This window comes from Haemorhous mexicanus, chromosome 11, assembly GCF_027477595.1.
Source record: "Haemorhous mexicanus isolate bHaeMex1 chromosome 11, bHaeMex1.pri, whole genome shotgun sequence".
In the NCBI taxonomy this organism is placed as follows: Eukaryota; Metazoa; Chordata; class Aves; order Passeriformes; family Fringillidae; genus Haemorhous; species Haemorhous mexicanus.
The window spans coordinates 7,374,045-7,400,481 of NC_082351.1; the positions used below are offsets into that span (position 1 = coordinate 7,374,045).

General features: G+C 54.1%; 1 protein-coding gene across 3 annotated transcripts in view; it reads right to left on the reverse strand.

Annotated features, from left to right (window-relative positions):
• The window catches only part of BSN (bassoon presynaptic cytomatrix protein), an 89,051-nt gene that overhangs the window by 7,310 nt on the left and 55,304 nt on the right, over positions 1 to 26,437 (reverse strand). For all 3 annotated transcript variants that reach the window (XM_059856224.1, XM_059856223.1, XM_059856225.1), the window contains 2 exons: positions 8,068 to 8,526; positions 390 to 7,025 (listed from right to left, as the gene is read on the reverse strand). In XM_059856224.1, coding sequence (XP_059712207.1) covers positions 390 to 7,025; positions 8,068 to 8,526 — 7,095 coding nt within the window. The remainder of the gene's footprint in view (positions 1 to 389; positions 7,026 to 8,067; positions 8,527 to 26,437) is intronic.

Here is a 26,437-nt window from a genome sequence, read left to right on the forward strand (position 1 = left end):
CTTGGCTGGGCACTTGACTGCCCAAGGCAACCTTGGTGTGTGGGGGCAAAGGTGCGAGCAAGAGCCACCACAGCCCTCAGTGGAGCCGTGCATGGTGGTAGCTCCTCAAGAGAGAAGGGGGACCCATCTGGAGCAGGGGACAGCCCTTGATGCTGCCAACCTGCAGAATCTCCTGCCTGCTGAAAGGCTCATGCAGCCAACGGACCTCCAGGGCCTCCCTCCAGCTGCTGGTATTGGCATGCACATCTGTGCCTGTTGGCTGCCATCAGCTGCTGCGGGGACCGGCCTTTTGAAATATTAATTGCCACAGTGCTAATGAAACCACAGTGTCCTGAGGTGCCTCCCAGGGCTGTTCCCTGAGGGTAAGGTTGCTCCCTGTGGTGACGTACCTGTGAGCTGGGGAGCAGCGGGTGTTGGTAGAGGGAGAACCTGTCCTTGCCCGCCTCCTCAGAGGTGGGGCTGATGGGCTTGGGGTCGGACAGGGAGCGCTGCATGGTCTTGATGGGGCGCGGCAGTGTCTGCTGGCGCTGGGCTAAGTCGGTGGTGAAGTGCTTCTGTGGGGGGACGTGGGCCTTGTTCAGCCGCTCGCTGGTGGCGAAGGAGGACTCCAGGAGGCGATGGGGGGACAAGGGGGAGACAGGTGAGTAGAGGACCTGGGGAGAGCGGGGTGGCTGGCGGGTCACCAGCTGGGAGAGGGATTCAGCCGGCAGATGGGATTGGTAACCAATTTCCAGGGGATCTGGCTTCTTCTTCTCAAACTTGCCCAGGGTCTGCTGCCGGACAGTATGGGGGTCCAGGGGGCCTGTGCTCACTATTTGGAGGCTGGTGGAGTAGGGTGGGATGGTGGTGGGCACCGTCAGCTGGGGGACCACGACGCCAGGTTGGGGAGCTGGCTCTGGCTCTGTCTGGCAGGCCAGGCTCTCACCCCGCTGCGTCTTCTCTGGGGCTGAGATGTACTTCACAATCTCCACTCGGGGGTCATGGGTGGTGATGTGAATGGAGGGGGAGACGCGCAGGAGCTGGTCGGGCTCTGTCTGGACTGAGCAGTCGCTGATGGTCTGGATACCCACGCTGGCTGTGCGGGTTGCCCCATCTGTCTTGCCCTCGGTGCTGGCCTCAGTGTGCCGTGAGGCCCTGGAGCGCCGGCGGCGCACGGGCTGCTCCCACTCCCCGCTGTCCTCTTCGTCCGTCTGCACGCTGCAGTCAGCGCTGCGCCGCGTCCGCCGCCGCCGCGACAGCATGAACCGCTCCTCGCCGTCCTCCTCATCTGTCTGCACGCTGCTGTCCGCCATCTTCCGCGCCGCAAAGGTCTCCTTCTCGTAGGCATCCCTCAGCCGTGGCATCGAGTTCCTCTTCTTGATGCCCCGGCCGGGCTCCCAGGACTCCTCGACTTGAAGTGACATGTCCGAGGCCGAGCTGCTGAGCGGCCGCTGTGGCATGGGGTAGCGAGGACCGGCAGGCCCCTCTGGGGGTGTCTGGCCCGGTGGGGGCCATGCCTGCCCATTGTGTGGCAGCACCCGCTGTGCCTCAGCGGGCCCCTCAGGTGGGCGGGCAGTGGGCTCCACAGGAGTGGGGAAGATGGTCTTCTGCCGCTTCTGCTCCTCCAGCTGCTGCTGCAGCTGGTGCTGGAGCTGGTGGATGTGCTCAAGCTGGAGGCGCTGCTGGGCGAGCTGCTCCCGTTGCAGTGCCAGCTGCGCGTGCCGCTCCTCCTGCTGCTGCTGCAGCACCTGCTGCTTGATGCACTGCAGCTCCTGCAGCTCCCGCTGCACCAGCAGCTGCTCCTTCTCCCGGTGCCGCTGCAGCTCGGCGCGCTCCCGCTCCAGCTCCTCCTGCAGCCGCAGCTGCCGCAGCTTCTCCAGCTCCACACGCTCCCGCTCCAGCTGCAGCACGTGCTCCTGCTGCTTGCGCTGACGCTCCTCTTCCCGCTCCCTCTCCTCCCGCTGAGCTCCATCCAGTGGTGGCTTGGGTGCTGTGGCCACTGGCCCGCTCTCCTTGGGGGCTGCTGGTGCTGCTGGTGCCTCTGCACGGGGGGCAGCTGGTGGTGGCTCTGCTCTCTGCAAGCCACTGGCAGGTGCGGCAGGGGCAGCGGGTGCTTTGGCAGCAGGAGCAGCTCCCACCGCTGCTGGTGCTGTGCTGGCGACGGGCTTCCCCAGGTAGACGGGTGTCTCCATCATCGAGGCTGCTGGGGCCGTCCGGCTTGGGGCCGGGAAGCGGTAGAGGCCCTGTGCTGCAAGTGGGACACGGGGGGTGACGACTGGCAGCCTGGCCAAGCTGGCCAGTGGGACTGCTGCCACACCACCTGGGCCATAGGGTCTGTATAGCCCACGCAGCATGGGCCGCAGCACTGAGGCCGGCTGGGTGGTGATGGGCAGTGTGGAGGCAATGGGGGTGTTGATGGTGGAGTAGATCATGCCGTCGGCGGCCCGCACGGTTGCGGTGGAAGGAAGCATTTGCCGGATGGCGCCCAGGCGGACACCAGGAACGTTGTACTGTGCCAGGTTGCTGAAGCCCTGCCGTCCCTCGGGGAAGGTGGGGTTGTACATCCCACCAGGTTTGGGGGGTACAGGGCCCTGCTGCTGAGCTGCCAGCCCCCCTGTGGCCCCCTGCCCGGTGCTGGGGCCATAAGGCAGCACATCAGGGCCGTTGGCATGCCGGCCCCCATACTGGTCCATGGAGTTGAGGGCAGCACACATGCGGCTGATCTCACGTGCCGTGGTGGCACTGTAGTGGGCCAGGCTGGACTCCTGGAAGCTGGCCAGGTCCCCTCGGTGTGAGAAACGGTAGTCAGAGTAGATGTTGGAGGCCGAGCTGTACCTCCGCATGGGGAAGGGGTGGCTCAGCAGCTCTCCTGGTTGGCGGAGGTCGGAAAAAGAGCCGTACTGTGGCCCCTGGCCCAGGTAACCCCCCTCGGCAAAGCCCACACTGTAGGAGTGCTTCATGGTGCTGAGGTCCACAGCGGCATCACCTGCTGGGGCAGGGAAGGGCTGATCCCCCTTTGTGTGGTAGTAGCTCATCCCGATTTCAGAGAGATTCGTGTCCGACATGGAGGAGTAGAGTCGTCCAAAGGCGCTGGCTGGGTAAAACTTCTGGTCCTCGTAGAGCGCAGGTGCTGGGGGCGGCTGCTCCCGGTAAGGGAAGGTGTCGGGCAGCTCTGGCTCTCTGCTGCCATACATTGGTCCACCTGCTTTCCGACCAGGCATCACTGCTGCCTCCCCGGTTTTCTTCTCTGGCATCTTGGAGGTGGGGTTGAAAGCACCTGTGCAGCTGCCACCAAAGGGGAACTTGTAGACCATGTCACAGCAGGCCACCTGGCTCTCCGGCTTCACACCCGTGAGGTCCAGGACATTGGCTGGCCCCTCCTCCTTCAGCACTTTGGTCACCGGGCCAGTTGCTGCCTCCTCCATCTGCACCACCATCACCTGGGATTTCTTGCCACCCAGGGCAAGGAGAGGGCTCTGGCTCTTCAGCTCTACTGGCACTGCCCGGTACACCTCTGATCCTGGCTCTGGTGGGAAGGCCTGTGGAAGGCCACTGGCATTCTGCGCCCCACCGGTCTGTGTGAGGAGCACATCCTTCTTCACCATCTGGCCTGGCATGCCGTACCTTGCAAATTTGGTCTGGGGGGCAGCGGTGGGCTCGGGCTTGCCACTGGCCACCCCGCTGCCTCTGACAGTGGCTGTCTGGACACCCTGCTCCACCTGCTTCACCTGCGCCAAGCACACTGGGCTCCCAGTCCCCTGCCCGAAATCCACACGGCTCTGGAAAGGGTCTCCATAGACCATGGGCTGCTTGGACTGCGAGAGAATCATGGGAGAGGCGATGGCCAGGCTGGCAGTGCTGGCTGCTGCGATGATGGCGTGGGGCTGCTCCTGGGCATTGAGGTTGATGATCAAGGGCTGGATGGCCGTGGACTGCCGGTTGGGGATGTGGTCCAGGGTCAGGCAGTACTTCCTGGCCTCAGTGGCCAAGGATGTGAGATCCATGCCTTGGTCTGTTATGATGATGGGGGCAGACTTCAATGCAGTCCGTAAATCCACAGCATTGCTGCTGGGCACCTTGGGGCCTGGCTCCACCCGGGATGTACCGGGGATGGAGGAGATGCGGCAGAGGGAGATGTTTTCTGCAGGGAGTGCTCCCCAGCTGTACAGTCCTGTGATGCCGTCAGCGGCTGAAGTCACGGCAGGTGCTTTCTGGGCGTGGTCCTTCACTGGCTGTGCCCTGATGTAGGCACCTGTTGGCTGCTCTGGCTCCGGTGTCTGGGTGTAACCATGTGCCAGCAGCTGCCGGCTTGGCCTGGTGGGGGACGAAGTGGGAGACGTCAAGGCGCCAGAGCTGACTGGCTTGGTTTGGCTGGCTGCATCGGCTGCCAGTGTGATCACCATGAAGGGGGAGTCCTGTGAGGAGGCCTGCCGAGTCAGGCGGGGCGAGCCCGCCCGGTGTGGCGTCTGCGTCCCCTGTGCCACCATGGGGGAAGAGGTGTCTGGGCCAGCAGCAGCAGAAGGACCATCATAGGAGAGCACTGGACTCTGTGTCTGTGTGGAAAACTCTGCCGTGGCCTTTGTGGTGCGGGTAGGACTCTGTGTGGGTGAGCTGGGTGAGAGCGGAGGGCTGGAGCTCTTGAAGAAGGTGTATGTCTTGGGCAGTGTGGGCTTGCTGTCACTCATGGCTGGGATCTTCTCCCTGGCTGTCTGCACGCTAATCTCCACCGTCCTGGTTCTGGTGGTATCCTCAGTCTGTGAGCCATAGCTGACAGTGCTCTTTGACGGAGTGTAGCTTCTCCCAGCTATGGATGGGGCCTCCGGGCTTGGTGAGCTGTAGCTCTGCAGCGCACTCCCAGGGCTGCCTGCTGCTGTTGTCACCGTGCTGGTGCCTTTGCTGTAAGCATAAGGAGTGGTAGTAACCTTGGATACTGGGCTGGGTGCTGCTGGGGCACTCTGGAGTTTGCCCGGGTCTGGTCCCTCTTTTGCAAAATGCTGAGTAACCCGGACATCAGGAATAGTCTTGCCAGTGCTGCTGTCGGAGCTGGCGAAGGAGACAGGAGCAGAGAGCTGTGTAGGGCTTGTGCCAGGGGTGAGTGGGCCACCGTTCTGCTTCAGCAGGTCAGCGTAGGCGCTCTCTGCATTGAGGAAACGCTTCTCCAGGTACGTCTCCTCCTGCCCCTTCACCTTCTCACCCTGCTTGAGGGCCAGGTCAAAGGATGAGGACTGGTGCATCCTGGAGATGCTCTGTGAGGTCTGCAGGATCTCCTCGTACACCGCTCCTGCCTTCGGCAGGGCACTGGAATAGTCGGGCTGGGAGGGGCGCGTGAGGCCGCCGTCATACTGGTATTCCTCGCCATATTGGTAGTCAAAGCCGTTCTGGCCCTCGGTACTGCGGTAGCCAACCTGCTGGTAGGTGCTGCTGTAGGAAGAGGCAGGCTGGGCCTGCTGGACCTGCTGCTTCTGCATCATCTCTGCCTTCCGCATCATCTCCTCATAGGCTTCCTCGGCGCTTTTCAGGGGCTTGCTGATGGGCTGGCTGGCAGCACTCTCCACTTTCTCTGTTGGTGAGTACAGTGACATGAAAGTGGGCAGGTTGTATTCACTGCCAGACTTGTACAGCTTGGAGGTCACAGCATCAAAGCTCTCTGCTTCTGAGTCAATAGAAGGCGAGTACTCGGAGCAGGAGGAGCGGTGCAGCTCCTCCATCTCTGCCGCCTGTCGCAGCTCCTCTGTGGGGGAGGCGTCCTCGATGGGGGAGAGATTGCTGGGGGGGGTTTTGGAGCGCTCCCTCCTCCGCTGGGCCCTCAGCTCCTCCTTGTCACGCTTGGTCTTGCGCGCTGTGCTCCGGATGCGCTGCTGCTCCACCTCCCGCATCTTCTCCTGCTCCCGCAGGAGCTCCTCTTCCTCCCGCATCTCCTCCTCCTCAGATGAATCCTCAATGGTGGGCAGCAAGGGGCCATGTGAGCGATGCCGAGCCTTCCTCTGCTGCTTCACCTCCTCCAGCCGCTGCCGGCGGCTGGGGCTGCTGTCGCTATCCTCCTCCAGCGAGGAGATGGAGGTGGGTGAGGTGCCCGAGGTGTAGCTGGGCGTTGTGGCTGGCAGGGTGGAGGAGTACTCGCCCCGTGAGCGCTCCTCAGGGGAGCCTGTCAGGCTCTCCATCTCCAGCTCGGGCTCCCGGTCCACACTGGTATCTGGCTCCTGGCCAATCTCCATCTCCCGGCCATAGCCAGTTGTGCTGTTCAGCTCAATGGTCTTGAATCGCCGCAGCCCACCCTGGGCCGTGCTCAAGTCATCACCCTCCACTGCCTCCACCTCTTTGCTCTCCTCTGTGTACATGCTGCTGGCACCATGTGGCAGGCGCCGCTTGGCCGATGCTGTCTCTTTGCCCTTCTCTGCCTCGGTCTTCTGCCCAGCTTTGGGGACACTGTACTTGGTGCGCTCATAGCCTTCCTCCTCCTCCTCGAGGTTGTCCTCCTCAGCACTCATCTCCAGGATCTGTCTCCGCATGAACTCCTCATCTGTCACCTCTGCCTCCTGGCCCTTGGTCCGGGGGGGCACTGGGGAGAAGCCCCCCTCGCTGCTGTCCTCCACGTAGTCATGCCGCAGCTTGCTGCCAAACTCATCTGAGGACTCTGCACTCTCCCGACGCTCACGCTGGTTCTCCCACTCCTCATCCTCCTCCAGGATGTCCTCCAGCTCCTCGTCTGAGTCAAAGGCTTCAGGGGTGATGGAGAGGTACCGTGGCCGCTGCTGTTGCCGCTGGTCCTCCTGTGGCTCTGTGCGGCTCTTGCTACGCTCAGGGGACTGTGTGGGTGCACCCCGGCCTTCCAGGAGAGGCCGCATACTGCTCTCCAACTTGGTGAGCTCAGAGGGGCTGGGGGGGCTCTGCCCAGCCAGCCCGGTGCTGCTCAGCTTCTCCTCTTCCTGCTGCACCAGGCCGGTGATCTCGCTCTGAGAGCTGGAGATGCCGTCGGAGGAGTAGCCGGTGTCGCTGAGGCTCTGGGGGCTGCGGGACAGGTCTGGGGGGTAAGGCTTGCTGCCGTCCTGCGGGCAAGGGAGAACACAGCGTCAGATCCAGGCAGCTCCAGAGCTGCTGCTCCTACTTCCCCCAAACCGTCTCCCAAGGAGTGCACAGGAAGGCTGAGCACCACTGGGAGCCAGCCCAGAGCAAGGGATGGGGACCACCCTGTGTCCCCCCAATTCAGTGGCACATCAGTAACTTGTCTGTGCTAGTAAAGGCAGGTTAGAGGGTGTGCTGCAGGTTAGAGGGAATGGTACAGCAAATGGCCCCAGGCCATAAATACATTGGGGGACTAATAAATACGTTTGAAAAACCGGGCCCCCAGCCCCCAAGGCACCCTTCAAAAGTAGGGCTGGCCCCAGGATCCTTGCTAGATGCCAGCAGAAATAAACAGCCCCCTTTAATTGGCTTGACAATTAGGCAGTGAGAGGGACAAGTCTCTGAGCCATGGGGACTGTGCCATCACACCCAGCCCTTGTGCTACTGGCAGGACCTGCCACCCTGCCAGCACAGAGGCACCACAGACCACTTGATTTTGGGGACCCAAGGAGCCTCTTCCCTGGCGGCTGCACAGCAGTGAGGAGGGCAGCCATTCTCTCCCAGGTGGTGGGGAACTTCTGCCATGTCCCCTCCCCATGGGGGGTTCTGCTGGCTGCTGCTGGGATGGTTGCTTGTGGGGAAACACCATCCCAAGGCAGCCAAATGTTTCCCCAAATTGTTATGAATTTTAGAAAAGGTGGGATAAAGAGCATGAAAACCACCCATTTCTGCAACATGGAATGCTGGAAAATGATTTTCCATTTGACAACAAATCCCAACTACGCTTATATTATTTTAAAAGAAATGCAGAGGCCAGACATGACCTGAACTATTGCATTTTGCCTGAATTGATGTAATCCTAACAAAAAAAAAGGCAAATACCAGCATGCTGCCATGGAGCCTGTGAAGGTCCTTCCCCATTTGTGGGCACAACTACTGACAGAGGCACAGCTCAGTACCACGCCAGCCTGGGGCAGGGTGTGGTGCCCAGGGATGCTGGGAGCTGGATGCTCCCTGAGAGCTCACCTCCTGCTCCTTGGCCCGTGGCACCTCGGGGAGTGCCTGGCTCTCCTTTCTCTCCACCTCCGGTTTGGGGGTCATGCTCTTCCCCTTTGGAGCGACACTCTCAGGAGCTCTGGAAGGCTCCGGGGCAGCTTTGGGCAGGGGCTTTTCCTCTGCCGGCACCGGGGGCTTCTTTTCTGCTGGCGGTGGGGGCTTCTTCTCCGCTGGGGCAGGGCTCGGTGTCCTGCTCTGCTCAGCAGCCCGGAGGCTCCTGGCGGGCGAGGGTTGCTGCTCGGGGGGCGCTGGCTCGGCGGGCACGAGTGTCGGCGTGGGCGCTCTCTGCTGGCCGGCGGCGGGCGGCTGGTGCCGCGGGGAGCCGGTGGATGGCGGCTTCGGGGTAGGCAGTGGCATTGGGGCAGGGTCGCCGAGGCTCCCTTCGAGCAGCCGCTGAGTTTGGCAGTTCAAGCACAGCCATTCGTTCTTCTGCAAAAGAATGGAAGGAAAAGTCCTGTTGAAATTCTGGGAGCTTCCCCCCAGCGGGGATCTCACGGAGGAGCTGTGCTGGTGGGACACCTGGCAATGGTGCAGAGGATTCAGCCCATCCAAACCAAATAACCGGCTGTGGAGGGACATGAAGCGTCGTAGCCATACCCTGCAAACCATCCCCGACCCTTGTCCAGAACCCAGAGATGTCCAGCCGGAGGTACCATGGCTGCAGCACAGGGATTGCACACTCTCCCCCACAATCCCTCAGCATCACCAGCTCTTTCATTCTTTAGCCTTGTGGTATTTCAGTTTTAAGTGAAATTAAACAATCAAAGGCAGATTACTACCGTAGCTTAACACTTCTCAGCTCCATACAGCTCCTCTCTCGCTCTGATTTGTTTTCTTTGATACAATAAAGGTTTAATAGCATAATCATAACACTTATGGCTCTTTTTTCAGGTTAAAAAAATACTGGGTACACAAGTATGCCAGAATTTCCCAAAGATATTACCCAAAGTACATGCTGTGCAGGAAAAGAACAAGACAATCTTGTCTAGTGAAATTCTCAGCAAGAGCTGTCGTTTTATGGCCTGGAAAAAGCAGAGGCAAGCGGGGCTGTGAGTGGCAGAGAGCCCACAGGGCTAAGGCAGGGGCTCTGCATTAAAAGATCAGAAGCATCTTCCTCCCCCGGGTCGCCCAAGGGCTATTTTTACCCACCCAGGAATGTCCAGGAATAGGGGCCTGACATTCCCTTCACTTTAAATGTTTCAGCATCTTAAATCTCTTCAGTTTTGCTGCTAACAGCACAATATGCTCCAGGTTATTTTCCCAGACTTCTCCTTTGCTGATCCATGGCTCCCAAAGCTCAGGGTGGCCAACTTCAAGGGGTGGCTGGCCCTGAGGAGCTGTCATGCTGTCAGAGAGGTGGTCTTGGTCTTCAGCTGGACCAGCCTGGGGCCAGGGCTGTGTGCCCTGGGATCCCAGAGGCCATGGTCTGCCTGGAGAAGATTGGGTTCATCAGAATGACATTGAGGCAATAGCCTCGGGTTGTGCTAGGGGATGTTTAGATTGAATGTTAGGAAAAATTTCTTCACTGAAAGGGTTGTCAAGCACTGGAACAGGCTGCCCAGGGAAGCAGTGGAGTCACCATCCCTGAAGGGATTTAAAAAATGTGTAGAGGTGGTGCTTAGGGACAGAGTTTAGTGGTGGCCTCGGCAGTGCTGGGATAACAGTTGGACTCCATGATCTCAAGAGTCTTTTCCAACCTGAACAATTCCATGATTTTAATCTATGACTCTAAATCCCATACCTATGGGACAGAAGAACTGTGACAGCCTTGTCATCTGCATCTGAGGAGTCTCCAGGTTATGATGAGATGCTGGAGATGCCCTGCAGCTGGTGGTGGCCAGGAGCAGCAGGGCTTTCCCACAGACACATCTTCACTTCTGCAGCAATCCAGCCCAGGAGCAGCTATCCGGCCCCACACTCCCCAGGGAGCAGAGGGGCAGGAGGGCTGCTCCTGCAGGAAAGGGGCAGGTGTAAAACATCCTCCCACACCCAGCACCCTGCAGCAGCCCCTGCTCTTCACACAAACATCTTAAGAATACATTAGGGCTTTGGAGAGCCATTAAAAAAATCCCTTTCAGCACGGTAATATTTAATTACTGCTTAATCAAAGAGAAAGTCTAATTAAGGGGCAAGTGCAACCTATTGTATCTTAATGATTGCATTTGTCTTCTTTTATTTCAGAACTCATTCCCGTGCCTCTGAATCAGATCTGCTTGCCCCTCTCTGCTGTGTAATTATTCCAGACTGCAGAAGGAAATGTGATTGTGTGACACAAATTGAAACCATGCCTCATGGAAATACACGACCTTTCATTTTTCATTCAGGAATCCCATTTTTCTTTGCCAGAGCTCCCTCCCTGGTGCAGGAAGTGAGGGCAGGGCACAGAGTATAGAGGATGGGTTGGATGTGCCAGGGCAAAGCTCAGCTCAGTTCCTGCCCATACCTGCCTGCCACACCACCACACCAGCTCCCAGCATGGTCCTGAAGGAGCTTGAGGAGATCAGCTTGCCTTGAACTACCCAGCCTGCCTCACTCAGATCTTTTACACCCTTCCTGAACAGGACATTGGATATCCTCATGGTGTCCCAACCTGCCAGACTTTGGTGACTAGCGAGGTCTGCATATGTGATGGGCACAACTGCTTTTGCCCTTCCAGAGAAAAAGTCAAGCCAGAAAAACCATGGAAGGTCAACACTGGCCACCAGTGCTGCAGATGCTGAGTGCCAATCAGGTCCCACTCAAGGAGCCCATGGAGAGGCAGGTGTCACTGCTGGTGTAATCTCACCAGCACAAGGCTTAGGGCTCCTCCACAACCAGACAAGCAAAATACTGATCTATTCCATGGGGATGCCCATCCCTGGGAGTGTTCATGATCAGGCTGGATGGGCTTTGAGCAACCTGGTCTAGTGGAAGGTGACCCTGCCCATGGCAGAGGGGTTGGAATGAGATGAAGGTCCCTTCCAACGCAAATCTTTCCGTGATTCTATGATCTGATGTCTCTGCAGGTTGGTCAGAGGCTCCTCCCGGAGGTTCCTCCCAGCTGCGGCTCTGCAGCCATTCCTCTTGGCAGCTGCCCCAGTTTGAGCAGCTCACCCTGCCATCCTGCTCTCGCAGATGTGACAGCTCGACTCTTCATGGGACTGCACTGGGAAGTGGATAAGGGAACAATCTCTATTAAAAATAGCTCTGCCAAGAAGATTGTGGAGCTCCACTCTGAAATGCCCATCGTCTTTCAAAGCAGGCAGACAGGCCAGGGTACAGCAGGAAGGCAGGAACCAAGGAAAGGCAAGCAAAGAAGGTCCTTGGGCTTTGCCAGCTGTGAGAGGTGCCTGCCAAGGCCCAGAGACACTCAAATTGAGAGACTGGCATATGCTGAGTTTGCATTTTCTCTTACTGGCTTTTCCTTCAGCAGCTCTGGGGTCTTACATCTGAAGAGACCCTGCTGACAGTTCTGCACCCTGTGCTTCAATCTGAACCCCTGTGGAAAATCACTGTGAGGTTATGGCAGAAAAGCAGAGAAGAGATAACTGAATTTTCCTGAGCTGTGGGAGAGCCCCATCCCTGTCACAGCCAGTGCCACGTGGAGCTGTGTGTGAGCACAGACCGTGCTGCCGCAGCCAGCGCAGCATTTGCCATCACAGCTCACACTGGCTGCAGTGAACGCTCCAGCAGCAGCAGCTGTGAGCTGCCCAGCTCCCACATGCACATGAGGGAGAGAGAAATCCTGCCCACGGCAGCTGTGGGAAGGTGGAGGCAAGCAAAGCTGCCCGTGCCAGTGGGAATGCCTCTGGTAAATCATTCTGAGCTCTTGGTTCCATCTTTAAGAGACCTCTGCAGCCCCATCAACTCCAGCATTGACAGATGTCATGTGTCTGAGGGCTAAATCCCAGGGAGATTTAGGATGTGAGGATGCTGAAGCTGAGGCCCCTCCCAGCCCTGCGCCGGTGCCCCACACTCTGCCGGTGACAAATGATCCGTCCCTCTCCCGCAGCGTTATCAGCTCGGTGTTTGGTTATCCCGCAGCACCTCTGCTCCCTCTCACAGGGACTGGCTCTGAAGCAGCTTCCTCCTCCATATAACCTGGCCTCAAGCATTTCCCAGAGAACACGGCCAAGGGGATTAAGCTGCCCCTGAGAAAAATGCAAACTTGGAGGAGCGGCTGCTTTGCTAACAGCTTGTAAATCCCCATTGAGATTAACCAGATCCCACGAAGATAATAATAATTAGGCTGTATTTAGTGCTTTACATGTCCAAACCCATGGATGCCCAGGAAGCCAGGGTGCCCCTCGTTGGGGTGGAAAATGGGTAAGGAGCTTATGGCGAAGGCACGGCAGCTTCTGCCCGAGTCTCCACACTTAAAGATGCAGGAAACCTTGGCCCTGATCAGGGTGGGGATTGGGCTTTGCTTGGCACTGAGGCTTGCTGCCTTAGAACTGTGGTGGTGGGCATGGGGGGGTTTAACCAAGTGGAGCACAGTTATGGGGAGCTGGGAAGATGAGCAACACTGCTGGGATGCAGAGTGGGCTCCAGGCGGAGGAAAGCATCAATAATTAAGAAGAGGGATGAAACCAAAGTGTGCCTGAGATGCCATCTGAAATGAAGAGGCGCTGGCACGGCAGGGGATGCTGGAACACAGCCAGCCAGAGGCAGGGGGGTGAGGCCACTGGGGACTGCCCAGCCCAGCTGGTTATCAGCTTACAGCCTTTGAGGGTCACTGCCCTGATTCCTTGGGCTCCCTGCCTTCTTTGCCTCCAAAAAAACTGGGATTTCCAGAAGAGTCACAGGAAAAGTGGGTTTCTGGAGAGACAATCAGTGCTGCTGGGGTCACAAGAGGCAGGACAGAACCCTGGGGGCAGGGCGTGAGGGACTGAGGGAAGGCAGCTTCGTTTAAGACATTGCATCTAAGTGGGAATGACCATGCCAGCTTTCACCTGTGCACCATGTGAGTGGCAGCAGGGGATGCTGGATTTGGCCACAATTCCTGCCAGTTCCGCTGAAGGGGCAGCAAGTGCTGTGCCCATGGCTGCCCCTGCTCCCACCGGGGGATGAGGCAGGGTGGGGTTAGGGGGGGGTCAGCAGTGAGGGCTGAAGGGATGGGGGTGTGCCTGGCCTCCCCTGAGCTCCAGAGCTGGCTGGCAGGTGGCCACAGCCGTGTTGGCCAACCTCCACCGGGTCTTACCCTGCAATTGTTTCAATTTACTAATGGGAGACAACAAAACTGTAATTAACAAAAATGGAAGTCTTCCTGCATAATTCTGGTCAATGTTACCACTTGGCAAGTTAATTAAATGCTGAATTCCCCAGCGCCGCTGGGTTTTTTTAATGATGGAGCCTGAGAGCTTCAGCATCACAGTAAAACATGAATCCTCGGTTCAGTGACTTGGAGGTCTGAGAGGCTTGGTGGGAGCCAGGGGTGCCAGAAGCTTCCCAGCTTCCCCAGTTAGCTGCTGGTCACCAATCTCACCATCCCCATCAGCCCCTAGGCCCTTTGGCTCAACCTCTGCAGTGCCCCGAAGATGCTCAGCCATGGTCTTTATCCCCATGCAAACTGCTCCCCACAATCTGACCCCTGGGACTCTGCCCAGTTACTTATGCTCTACAGCATTATTTTACACAATCAAAACAGTATCTATTAAAATACTGGGACGAAAACCTGTACAAAGTAAGATAAGCAGCATGAGCTACAAGTATCTCACAAGGCAGATCTCATCTCCCAGCATTAAATGCAGTGTATCTCACCAGAATATTTCATTTATTTGCTGACAAGTACTGTGCAGGGCTCATCACTGTGACAGATGGATGCCTGGAAAATATGGAAAACACTTCTGGTATCTGAATCAAGATCCAAATTAACAAGAACCTCATAAAATCACTTCCCAAGCCCTCTTCTCAGCCCCACTAGCAGGAAAGCTCCCTTTAGGAGGGCTCCTGACAAGCAGACACCTTTCACACACCCTCCCACAGCAGAAATGGGGGCATCTCACTGTGTGATCCCAGTTCTCTAACACTGTGCATCCTTGTGCTAAGAACACTGCAGCTCTGACCATGCTGTGCATGCTTTTTAGCACAGTGCTGAAGGAAAGGGACTAAGCCATGCGTGATCACTGACTGCCAGGGCTGTTTCAGACCCACCTCAGGCAACGCCAGGGGTCTGCCTGGCAGGTTCCTCACCTTCTAGGTGCTCTTGTGCCCTTCCCTCTCTCAGCTCTCTCGGCCAGCAGCCTCCCCAGGCAACTCTGGTGCTCACTCATTTCACATGACAATGCCTGAACACTGGCTGATGCTCAGTCCCCCTTGGATTCTGCCCATTCTCCCAGCTGAACTCTCCAGAGCCCCTCCAAATCCCCTCCCCACACCTCTCCAGAGGTTTGGGACACAGAGGGGGGAAGGGGGTGTGCTGACCAGTGCCAAAGGCTCTTCTCTGGGATTCTTGATTACAGAGGGGAGGATGTACAACAAAATCTGACATGGGGATGTTCACAAAGGGTGCTTTGAACAATCATGTGCCATCAGCAGACAACCACAGGCCTGGTTTTACCTCCACCCCAGCCCTTATCTCTCCTAGGAGGCTGAGGCAGTGATGGGATTTGAAACGAGGGCAAGGAAACAAAACGTGTGCTGTGACAATGGAAGCACCAGAGATCAGGGGGAGAGATGGAGCACACAGAGGAGGTGCTTGTGAGATCTGCATCTGTGGTGGGAAGAGACCAGAGGGGATTCAGGTGCCCCAGTACCAGGAAGGGACTGAAACTGGGGGCAGCATGCACAAAGGGGCATCCCTGGGGAGAGCATTGGGGTTGTGTGTCCCACACCACCATTGACAGCCACCTCCAGGACAGACAGGGCAGAAAGTGTAGGGTACTTTATTACCTCGATTGTGCCTTTTTTTGCTCTAAAACTACCTCAAAAACCCACTCAAGCTAGATGCAGAACTGTCTGCATGTGAGTTTGCTAATGCACACATGCTAATGCAATGCTGCTTCTAAAGCTTAGCACGTGTGTAGATGCACACATATAGATAGAATCTGTAAACAAAAAAGGAGCACCAAATGGAACCCCCTAGCAGTGGTCAGCAGAGCAGGTCGTGTTTCTGGAGTCCAGTGGCCACACACTGATGCCTGCCAGGATGGGGAAGCAAGTGGAGCTCCCCAGGCATCCTTCCCTGTGCCTGCCTCCCTCACCCCCAGGGTGTAACACCACTCCCACCTAAGGCCACGGGCTCCCAGCTCTATCTGCAGGAAAAGGCAGAGAGGGGACTGCACTCACCTCGGGCAGCTGAGTCTCCTCAGCTACCAACTGCTCCACACTAATTGACTTCATTACCATCAACTGGGCAAGTTTTAGCACAACCCCGGGCTTGCAGATCAGGTCCCCTGAAAGCCACCACAGTTATTTCAATCCCTTGCTATTTATAGCATTTGACTAAGCCACCCAGTGATGTGTTTTCCAGCAACAGACTATTCTTATCTGTTCCTGTGGCCTGTCTCAGGCTGATGGAGTTGATGGTCCCTCCCCAGCTCTATTTTAAATGTGTGTGATGTATTGATGGCCTTCACACTGCAATAATGTGATTAAAAGCAGCACAGGCTAATGAGCTCGCTGGGATGAGCTCTGCCTCACAGGGCTTGTTTTCTGCTTCCCATCTGCTCCACTTCATCCCTTCTCTGTGCTGGGACCTCTCTCAGGTGGAAAACAGACACAGAAAGAGAGGATGAAAGAAGCTGCACACAATGCTGAGCACTGGAGCTGCTGTCAGTGTGTTGGGAGGGAAGGACAGGGGCAGAGGCATCTCCAAGCCCTGTGACAGCTGCAGGGAAGAGGGTGTGTATTGCACCAGTGCTTCCTCCCCAAATCTACCCAGAGCGGGCCTGGAGCCAGGTGTCAGCTCCACAACCCATCCCCTTTACTGGTGGCATGGAAAGGGGAAGGCAAGTAGAGATGGGCAGCCAAACAACAGCCAGGTGCCAAAGTGGCCATTGCAGTCCTGTTCCTTGTCTGTCCCTTCCCCTTGCACATCCCAGGGATTATGTTCCCTGCTCCTGGCTGCAGTAAGGATGAACCAGCCCTTCACAGCAGAGCCTGAGGGTCAGCAAAACAGCTCTCACGGGGCCTCCCACCCTGCAGCTCGATACTGCACATAGCCAGCGGAGGATAATTCCAGCTGAAAGTCTTTGACTGATGAGTAATAGCAATGCTACCCTCCGCTCGCCTTCGAGGAACAGCTGTGCTCTTGCCAAGTGCAGCTTATTGCACTGCGCAGCCGAGGGCCGGTGAGCGCCAAGGGGAAAGCGCCGCACGCCTCTGCGGCCGCAGGAGCTGCACGTGGGGCTGCCACCACCATGGCCAGCCCAGGCCACCTGCAGCTCCTTGCCTGGCTGCAAACCCCACTGGGCAGTACCTCCTGTGGCAGAAGTGGAGGTGGAATCATAGAACTATGGGATTGTTTAGGTTGGAAAAGAGCTCTAAGATCAAGTCAAACTGTTACGCCAGCACTGCCAAGGCCACCACTAACCCACGTCCCAAGTGCATGTCTTTTCAATCCCTCCAAGGGTGGTGATTCTACCACTTCCTTGAGAACCCTGTTTCAGTGCTTGACAAACTTTCTGCAAAGACATTTTTCCTAATATCTAATCTAAACCTCCCCTGGCACAACTTGAGACTGTTTCCATTATCCTAGCGCTTGTTACTTGGGAAAAGAGACCAGCCCCCTCCTGGCTACAATGTCCTTTCAGGTAGTTGTAGAGAAGTTGAAGTTTCCCCGAGCCTCCTTTTTTCCAGGCTGAGCCCCCCCAGCTCCCACAGTTGCTCCTCAGTTGTGCTCCAGACCCTTCCTGGGCACCGCTGCCCACTGCAGTAAATAAACGCATGGACTTTTTGGAGTGCTGACCTGTGGACAGGTATCCTGCTCTGCTGTCCCAGGGCTCCCAGCAAGGGTCCTTCCCAAATCTCGCTTGACAGAAGCTGAGGAAAATGCCACCAACTTTTCCATGTTGTCAGGAACTATGGTGTCAGTCAAGCTCAGATTACTTTTTGATATTGCTATTTCACTGTTAGACCCCAAAAATTTTATTCCCCAGAACTGGGAAAGCAGCTCACCTTGACTGACCCAAATGCCAAGGGGCCAGTTGGACAACCTGTTTGGGACATCTGGCTGGGACCCCAGAATAAACCCCTGGCTCTGGCATCCAGCTGAAGTCCCCACAGCCAGCAGCTCCCACCCTGGAAGCTTCTCATCATCTGCATCCCCGTGAAGCCATAGCCATGAGCCAGATTCCCCCCTGCTCATCCCTGCCCATCTTCCATCCCCTCCAAAATCAGGGCAGCTGCTGTGGCAGGAAGCACCTTCTGTATTTTTGGAGCTTCAAAAAAAAAAAGGAAAAAAAATCTTTTTTGAACGGCAAGAATGTTTCTAAGTCAAAGGATTTAAACTATTTTGCAATCAAGGAAGTGTATTTCCAAACGAGCTGAAGGCGAGAGCCTGGGTGCTGTGTGGGCTGTGTGAAGGGGCTGCTAAAAAAGGGTACACAGCTGTCCAAAATTTGGAAACCGGTGCTTTTGCAGAATATATATAGACATCCCTCCCCACTCAACATATTTCCTTCCAGTTCATTAGATTAAAAAAAAAAATAAATAAAAAAAATCAGTAGGATATTGAGAGCACTTTGATGCTTTGGCTTGTCTAAAAGCCACGGGACCAGTTCCCAGGGCTGTGGGTGAGCATCCATTGCCCTGGGAACGGCCTGCTGAGCAACAGGGTCACTGCCATGCTCCTGCACTAACACAGACACCCAGAGAGAAAACAGCTGCCTTGGGGAACAGGAAGCAGAGGCGCCAGCTCCCAGCAGGGCAAGGGTGGTGGAGATAAACATGAGTGGGTTTTCCTGGAGAGGGTGAGGAGGGGCCAACCCCAACTTCCTCCAACAGGCCATTGTCTCTGTTACTATCAGCCACTCCCATCTGCACCCGGTCACCCCTCAGCACTTTGGTCCAAATTTCACATTTTGCCCTTAATTTCCCACAGTTGCCACCACTGGGTAGCAGCTTTGACACTCATTTATCTCTGCTGTTATTTCCAGTCTGGATGTGCTCGTGTTTTTTCTTGGCCATTGGCTATCACCACACATCTTCTGCTACCTTGACCATTACCTGATGTTTCCTTCTGCAATGAGCAGGTGGAGATAAAACTGCCCCTGGCCTGGGACAGACTCAAGATGGAGCATCTTTCCAGAGAAGTGAGAGAAAAGTCAAGTCCGGGCTGGACAGCTGGAGGTGCAATGATGGGAGGTGACACGTGAGCACGTGCTGAGTATTTAAGAAAAAGAAAAATAGGAGGAACAAGAGAGCAAATCTGATGCTGAAAGCAGTTTTCATTTTCCTTTTCACTGAGCCTTACTATTCCTCTCTGTTTCATCTTAGAGAAAGAACTAAATTAACTACCAGCTCAGTTCCGAGAGACTGGATCCAAATGGATGAAGTATTAAGAAGATTTTCTGTTCACAATAAAATCCAGGCAACAGTATTAAAGCAGCAGAGGGTTTGGTCTGCTTTTCACAGATTAGCTATGGCTGTCCCAAGGACAGCAAGCTCTAATTTTCCCATTTTGCTCCAATGTGACATTTATGGAGCTGTCTGGATCATTTACAGTCATTGCAGACCAGACTGGGATGATCATCATCTAACCATGTAGAAGAGAGGAATGCAGCTCTTGTTCTCCACCATGTCCAAGCTCCCTGTCCCTTCTCACCCACACACAGACCAGTTGTTCCCAGCACAGCCTCCCTGAGGACTGCTGGGTTCCTGCTCTGCCACTGCCAGGGGTGCACCCACTGAGAAGCTGCATCCTCCCAGCAAGCTCCAGTGCCATCCAGCACAGCTCCCCCTCCAGCAGCCAACCCACTAGCACTGAGCCAGGAGTCTACTCTCCCCAAGTGATAACAAAGTAATATATTGTTCATTTTTGTCTGAATCGATCTGGGCATGCATTGTAATTTACTCTGTGATCGGGTACTCCTTAAGGAGATTTATCAGCCTGCCAACCAGCCTTATCTTTAACAGTGCCTATTATCAGGACGTATTTCTCAGCCAAGGTTAGCAGCAGCAGGAGCATCTCGGAACACCAGCTGCATGATAATAATCCCACAATAACGCCCAGGAGATGTGAAGCGGGTCCAGCAGAGCCCATATCCACTCACCATGGGCCCCACGCTCATGGTGTAGGTGCAAGGTGTTCCTCCTGGCTATTTCACACATATTTGACACAGGAACTGTGACTCCTCAGAAGCCATTTGAACCTGCATGCAGATTTCAAGTCTGCAGCAAAAATAATGCCTGCTAAGGGAAACCTGGCCAACTCTGCAGAAAACAAATACAATACTCTATGTGGTTTTCCAACTGAATGGAAGAAAATCCAAGAAAAGCTAAGTTTATCAGAGGAGTCTTATTTAACCAAAACCTTCTTTTTTCATAGGCACTAGTGTTGACTAAAATATCCAGCCATACAACTAGCAATTTGCTGCATCTGATAAAAGCAGATTCAAGCTGTCTGATTGCTCTGTTTTAAATTGCAGAGAGCCCCAAGTGTCTATCAGACACTCATTTCCAAACCAGAAGAAAATCAGCATCTCAGGAAGCTTCAGCTTCCTCCCCCTAGGAGCTGCTTCCCCTGTCCCCTCACCCCAAAGCAGTCCAGTAGCAGCAACTGGGTTTGAACCTCTTTCATGATCACAAGGGATCATTTCAAAGCAGGCTGGGGAGCCATCAGTGGTATGGCTTGGAAACTGAGGAAATCACAAACCAATATCCTGCAGTACCTGCACATAAAGCTTTCCAAGCTTTAAATATAGCTATGTTTTTTAATATTATCCCAAGAGACAACCCTGTGTTGGCAGAGACCAAAACCCCCACGTGGAGGTGGCTGAGGGTACCCAGGGCTGCACTGCTAAGAGCCACCAAACCCCTTTTCCCATGGGGAGCAGATGCACCACTGGAGGAGATAGCTGCATCCATGATTTTTGCCCTGAAATGCAAGTGTGCCTAGAGGACTGGATGCTTTGGTTTCTGTGGGCAGTGCTGCTTGACCACATTAAATGACTGCTGCTTCAAAAAAGCCCATGCATCCCGCTCCAGGCTTCAGGGCTATGAGTCCTAATTCCAGCAGCAGAAATATTTTAATTAAATGAACTACCTTTATGGGATAAATCAAGTGATAAGCTTGAAAAATTAACTCCCATAATCTTTCATGCTGCTGTGCAGGTCAATAAACTATTACACTAAAAGGCTGGGAAACGTTCTAGAAACATGAGCTGTTACAATGGAGATGGATAAGCCATTTTACTTCCCAAATTATACACAGCAGCATCTTTCCACACTCATGCCTTGCACACCCTCTCCCATCCCCTTACCTGTTGTCCATGGCAGAGCTGGAGTGGCAGGGCCAGCATCTCCCACCTGCTTGGGGTACAGCTCCCAACCATCCTCCCAGAACCATCCCACATCTTCACCGTCAATCCTCACCTTGAGTGTTTCCTGACTCCCTCCAGCCCACATTTTGGGCACTGTGATGGAGTCAGGAATCATGAGCTGCCTACAGAGGGATAATGTGTCTTGGTGGGGCCAATTCAATTTCCATCAGCTTCGGAACTTATTCTAAACTTAAGATTCTTTTGAAAACCACCTTATTTTAACTTAAACCTCTGTTAGGAATAGCTGATAGCCACCCAGCTGGCATGGGGTGATTTCATACCCTGACCTGGATGGATGCTCCCACCAGCAGTGCCCAGTCTCTCTGGAGCCAGGAGGTAGGACCTGCTACAGCTGCTGGGGTGGATGAGCTGCGATTTTCCATCTCAAGAGTAAATGCAGCAAGACTGAAGCTGAGAAGCCAAAAGGAAATGAAATGGTGAAGTTCACATAAAATGGTTGCTTAAAAAAAAATTAGAAAAATCATATGAATCACATATTTACTCAATTTAATATGAACTGTGAAGGCTTTTCCTTCCCCAGCTGCCCCTTCTGCAGACAGAGAGATTCCTGTGGGACTTTGTGGCTCCTGAAGCTACAAGAGGAACCACCTCACTTAAACCCTTTAAGTAATTTAAGAAGCTCCACTTTAAGAGTAGTTCAGGGCCACTGCAGAAACCTGCTCCTCTAAAGGCTGGCAACACTCCCCTGACTTCCAGCCTGAAGAAAAACCCAGATTTGTTAAAAATATTTCTGCCTAGCTCTAGTTTGCTCCTCTTCTCCTCATGTCCTATTTGCTCTCGGCAAACAGATGACTGTTGGTCATACTTAACAGCTCTGAGTAAACCAGGGAATTATGTAAAGAGGGGAATTTCACAGCTCCTTCACAGAGCCAGTGCGGGTGCTTGTTCCCAGCAGCCAGTGGGATGTGCTGCCGCAGCTCCCTCATCCGGGCCGGGCTCAGCCATGCACATCCCAGGATCCAGCCCCACAGCCTGGACCCTGCCCTGGCTCAGACAGAGCCCACACCTGCAGAGCCGTGGGCAAACCCTCACCACCAGCCTGGCCTCATACCCACACCCACACTTTGTGGGGTTATTCCCAAACCAAGAACCTGTAGGATCGCTTTTCTTTTTCTTTGAGAATATTTTGTCTCTGAGTCAACCAAACCCCTCTGAAATCAAGGCTTACTGCTTCCACAGGCTTGGGAACCAGGCGCTCTTTGAGCTCCAAACAATTAAAATATCCTAACCCAAAAAAAAAGTCCTAAAACAGCCCTTCATGTCAAAGCTCAGAAGGGCTCAAAGCACTGCTACTTATCTCCCAGTCATGACACAAATAATGGCCAAAGGCTGCTAGCTGTGGCATGGGACAATACAAAGCATTCATTGATCCCATCTGAAAATCCCAAACCAGATCTCTGAAATTAAGAAATCCCTATTATCGCTTCCAAAGGGGTCTCCAATTCCCCCAAACTCTCCCTTTGTGTTCCAGTGTTTTGCTATACTGTCTCTTCCAGTATTGCATGGCAATGAGGTCTCTGGGCTAACTGTGCAAAACTTCTCCCCACCTCACCTTTCTTCTGGGTTTTGGGTTTGTGAGAAACACAAAAGCAGATGAAGGATTGTGCTCTGCCATGTGTTAGGACACAGAGTGATTCCCACTCTGTCCTGGGTGCAGGAATTCACATTTTTGGTGCAAAGAGGCCCCCAGAAAATCTACCTTTGAGGCTTTTCATCATTCCAGAGAAAAGGGTGGTGGAGGTGGTCCTATATCTATTTCATTCCAGTAACTCCTTCACAAGGAAATCACGGAAGAGGGCATCAAGGAATGAGAGCAGCATGAAGGACTTGGACTGTTCTCCAGAGACTTAAAGTCTCCTAATGTAGGGTTTATTTCACTTAAACTATCAAAAGATTTGAGCATCCAGTCTCAGCAAGTCACCATCTGCCCCAGGTGGGAGATGAGCATCTCCAGGATGAGAAGCCAAATCCCCTGCAAGGCATCACCCTGAGTGGGTACCACTCTTTCCATCAACTTTGGAGAGATAAACCTGAAACTGGGGCGGGGAGAGGGGCAGATAAACCCTCCCCTTTCCTTCCCAGAGGCACGGCATGGCCAGCAGAGGGTCCCTGTGCCGAGCAGCCTGGGCAGAGCAGAGACTCCCTGAGCACAGCACCACTCACCCGCAGCACGCTGCCTTATTTTAGCAGGCAGAGCAGATGGCAGTGGGAAGATGAGGAGGCAAAGCAGCAGTGAAGAGAACGCTTTGGAAATAAAACCTCATGCTCTGCTGAGGGGGTCTGGTGCATTTTGATGGCTGTAGCCAGAATGAGCTTTGAGGCAGCTCAAGGGTTCGCTGGTGGGGGACCTATAGCCATAGAGAGGAGAGACAGGGAAAAGCCTGCCCTGGTTCCCAAACACCGCTTGGCACAGACAGGGACAGCTGGCACTGGCTCAGCACGGCCTCAGTGAGGCAGAAACAGAATTGAAATAATCCTCAGCAAAGGAGGCAGAGCCCTTGCAGAGGCTTCCAGCCCTGGTGAGAGGGTGCTTGGGCTCCACTGGCTCCTGCCCACGGGGCTGGGGGAAGCTGGGACTGTTCCCTTCCTCCATATCACCATGGATTTTTGAGTGGCTGAGCCTGAACAGCTCTCAGGGCTGGATCTTCCCTGCCTGAAACAGGGGATGCTCTGCAGAGCACCCCGGGCTTTGCACCTCTCTGAGCCTCTGCAGAGCTGGGGACCATGGCAGCAGCACACAGGGACCAGTCCAGCACTGAGCCTGGACTGCAGGGTATGCTGGGGAAGATGATTTACTCACACCTGCCCTATGCCACTGCCAGCACAGCCCCCCTGTGCCCCAGAGGCTGAACCCCACAGCACAGCTGCCGGGATGCCCAGCGATGCCATCCACATGGGACAAGAGCCGTGACACCCCAGCTTCCTCCTGTCCCCTTCACCCTGTCACATCCACTGTGACCAGCAGCATAAAGCACAGCAGCAACCACAGCCGTGTTGCCCAGATCCCTGTGCCTCCACTTTGCCATCCAACACACAAAATGTAACTACAGCTGCTGCACCTTTCAAATTGTTTCTCTTCCAAACACCTCAGAAAGTTGTTTAAGTTGCAAAGTATTACCTGGGGCTTTCTCATCAAATTCTTAATTAGCTGAAACGATTTGCTTTGTTGGGGAATTGCTTCCAGGAGCTCCTAAAGAGCTTTAAAATCAGCTCTAGGAACAGCCTCAGAAGGAAAATGCATTTCAGCTGATCAGCAGTGGGCTACACCTCTGCCCATCCCCACCCCAGCAAATTCTCTTCTGCCACACAAAGAATTGAAGCAATTTTTAAGAAAAAGTTCGATATTTCCTTCTGTTGGTGCAGGAGGGTCCCCTGGCTGAGCTTCTCAAGCTGCTGTTTTCAGGCTGGGGACACATTTAATTGCTGGATTCCTGGCATTGTCCTTGCTGGGAATTCCAGCTCCCCGCTGCTCTCAGTGCACCTGTGCTTGGCTGTGACTGCATCAGGACTATAAACCAAACACCACTCAGTTTGCAAACAACAATTTAACAACCAATGTTAAATCCAAGGAGGATGTTTTTTTTCAAACAGAAGGTGCCAGCATTCCTGTTAATAGGCTGCTTACTTATAACAGCTCATTTTGTGTACTGCCTAGAAGATCTCACTTCTCTAGGTGCCATTTGAAGCAACATATTTAGAAACTCTTGGCAAAGTGCAAAGGAATAAATAATTTTGGATGTCCTTTTGCCAGAGGGCAGGCACATGAGTTCCTACTCAGTCTCCTGAGAGTGTGGCTATTCTCCCGCTTTAAACTTTGTGTAAATTTCTTATCAATTTTGTTATGCCTGGCCAAGACTGCCTTTAAAATTTGGGGAATTTTACATTAAAATTAATTGGGTGGCAGAGCAGCCACTTGCAGGTAGAACCCCGTGTTATCACCCCCAGTGCTGGAGGTAATCAGTCCCAAGCAGACACTGACATTCCCTCTGGGAGATCATGGAATCCTAGAACAATCTGAGTTGGAAGGGACATTCAAGATCATCTAGTTCCAGCCCCCTGCCATGGACAGGGACAGCTGCCACTAGACCAGGTCACTCCATGCCCCATCCCGACTGTCTTGAACACTTCCAGGGACAGGGCACCCAGAGCTTCTCTGGACAATCTGTGCCAGGGTCTCACCATCCTTGCAGCAGAGAGAAATTCAGTTTGCACTGGAGCAATCAATGTCCTTAGGAAGCAGGCAAGCCCCTGGAGACACGGGAGACCTTGCTGGCCCAGCCTCTGGCACTCTCCTAAGCTTTGTCAGTTTCTCAAGGGACATTTCCTAATAACTCTCCCAATTTCTCGGAATGATCACACATTTGATGGAGCATTTTATCCCCTGGTGGCTTCTAGATATTGCCTATGCTTTCTAAATATTGCAGGGTGAACACACAAGGGAAGGAAAAGGGGAAGCCCAAGCTCTGGAAACACCTTTCCACTTGCTCACAGGAGCAGGAAAGGGATAAAAATCGAAGAAGGAAAGGAGTGCAATCATTGCTGATCAAGCATAAACATCTCTGTTAATGCCCTGGCTTACAATTACAATCACTTACGTTAATAATGGCACCTCCTGGCTCATCCCTCCTACGCTCTCAGTGGTTGGAAAGGAGCTAGTTTACAGCCTTATGTGAAGAAAGAGGATATGGAAGCACTGGGGTTTTTAAGGAATCCTGTCTCACCACCAAGAAAGCTGCAGCATGGCTTCTGTCTGCCCGGTGGAGCAGCTGCTCTTAGGCACAAAAAACCAGGGACACATAGGAAAAGGAAGCTGTTTCAGATGAAATGACAGGGGCAGGGATGATGATCTGTGCTGAATGGGTTGACTGAGGGCCAGGAAATGAACAGGGAGTGGAAAATGTGAAGAAAATGCAGATTGAGGATGCCAGGGTTCACAAGGTCCTGTGGCAAGGCTTTTAAGTAGGTAAGAGGCAGATGAACTCCCTGGAGTGGATCAAAGTGCCTGTTAAGGTTTGGTACCCAACTCTTCCTCATGCCAGGATGTGGGTCCCCAGAAGCCATGCAAGCATTTCCTCTGGGAGAATAGAAAATTAGCATAAATAAACCTATTTTTAGCATCTGGGGCTTTGCCACCCAGCACCTGCCCTGAGGTGCCCCATGGGGACCCACCTTCTGCGAGTGTCTCACACCTCCAGACGACAAACTGTCCCTGTGAACCATTTTCCTCTCAATTTCCATAGCAAATGTCAACCAAAAAGGCATTCAATCATGTGTTTCCACTCAGTCCTTGACCCCTGTGACAGAAAAATCATTGGAAAGATGGCTGTGAGGTGGCCACAGGCCACACTAACAGCTCCACCACTGAGACTGAGAACCACTACACATTACTGGGTAATGTAAGAATGAAACGTTGCTCAAAATATCCATTCAGAGACCTTCCCAGGCTCAGAGTCTCAGTATGCTTCAAAGAATGAGCTTGCTTTCATTTTCTAGTTCACTTTGGTGTTTATTTTTGCTTCAGGCTGGTGCCATCCACCTTCCCCAGCTCATCAGCCCAGTAACCAGGCCAGGGGGAGGAGGAAGGAGCAGCTCCCTAGTGCACCTCCCTGGTCCATTCAGCTTTCTGCCTTTTCACATGCTGTGAGGTTTTGTGCTTAAATTAGAGGCTGAAGTGCCCTGGCTCACAGTGCTTGCTCCTCAGTGCTGCCCAGCAGAGAATGGCTGCATGCAGGGAATGCTGCACTGGAGCCCAGCTGAGTCCTGGGCACTGCAGCACTGCAGCACCCCCATTCCCCCAGCAGCATTAATTATACAAAGCCTCCCTCTCACCACAGAGGAAGGCTTTGTTTCACAGGAGA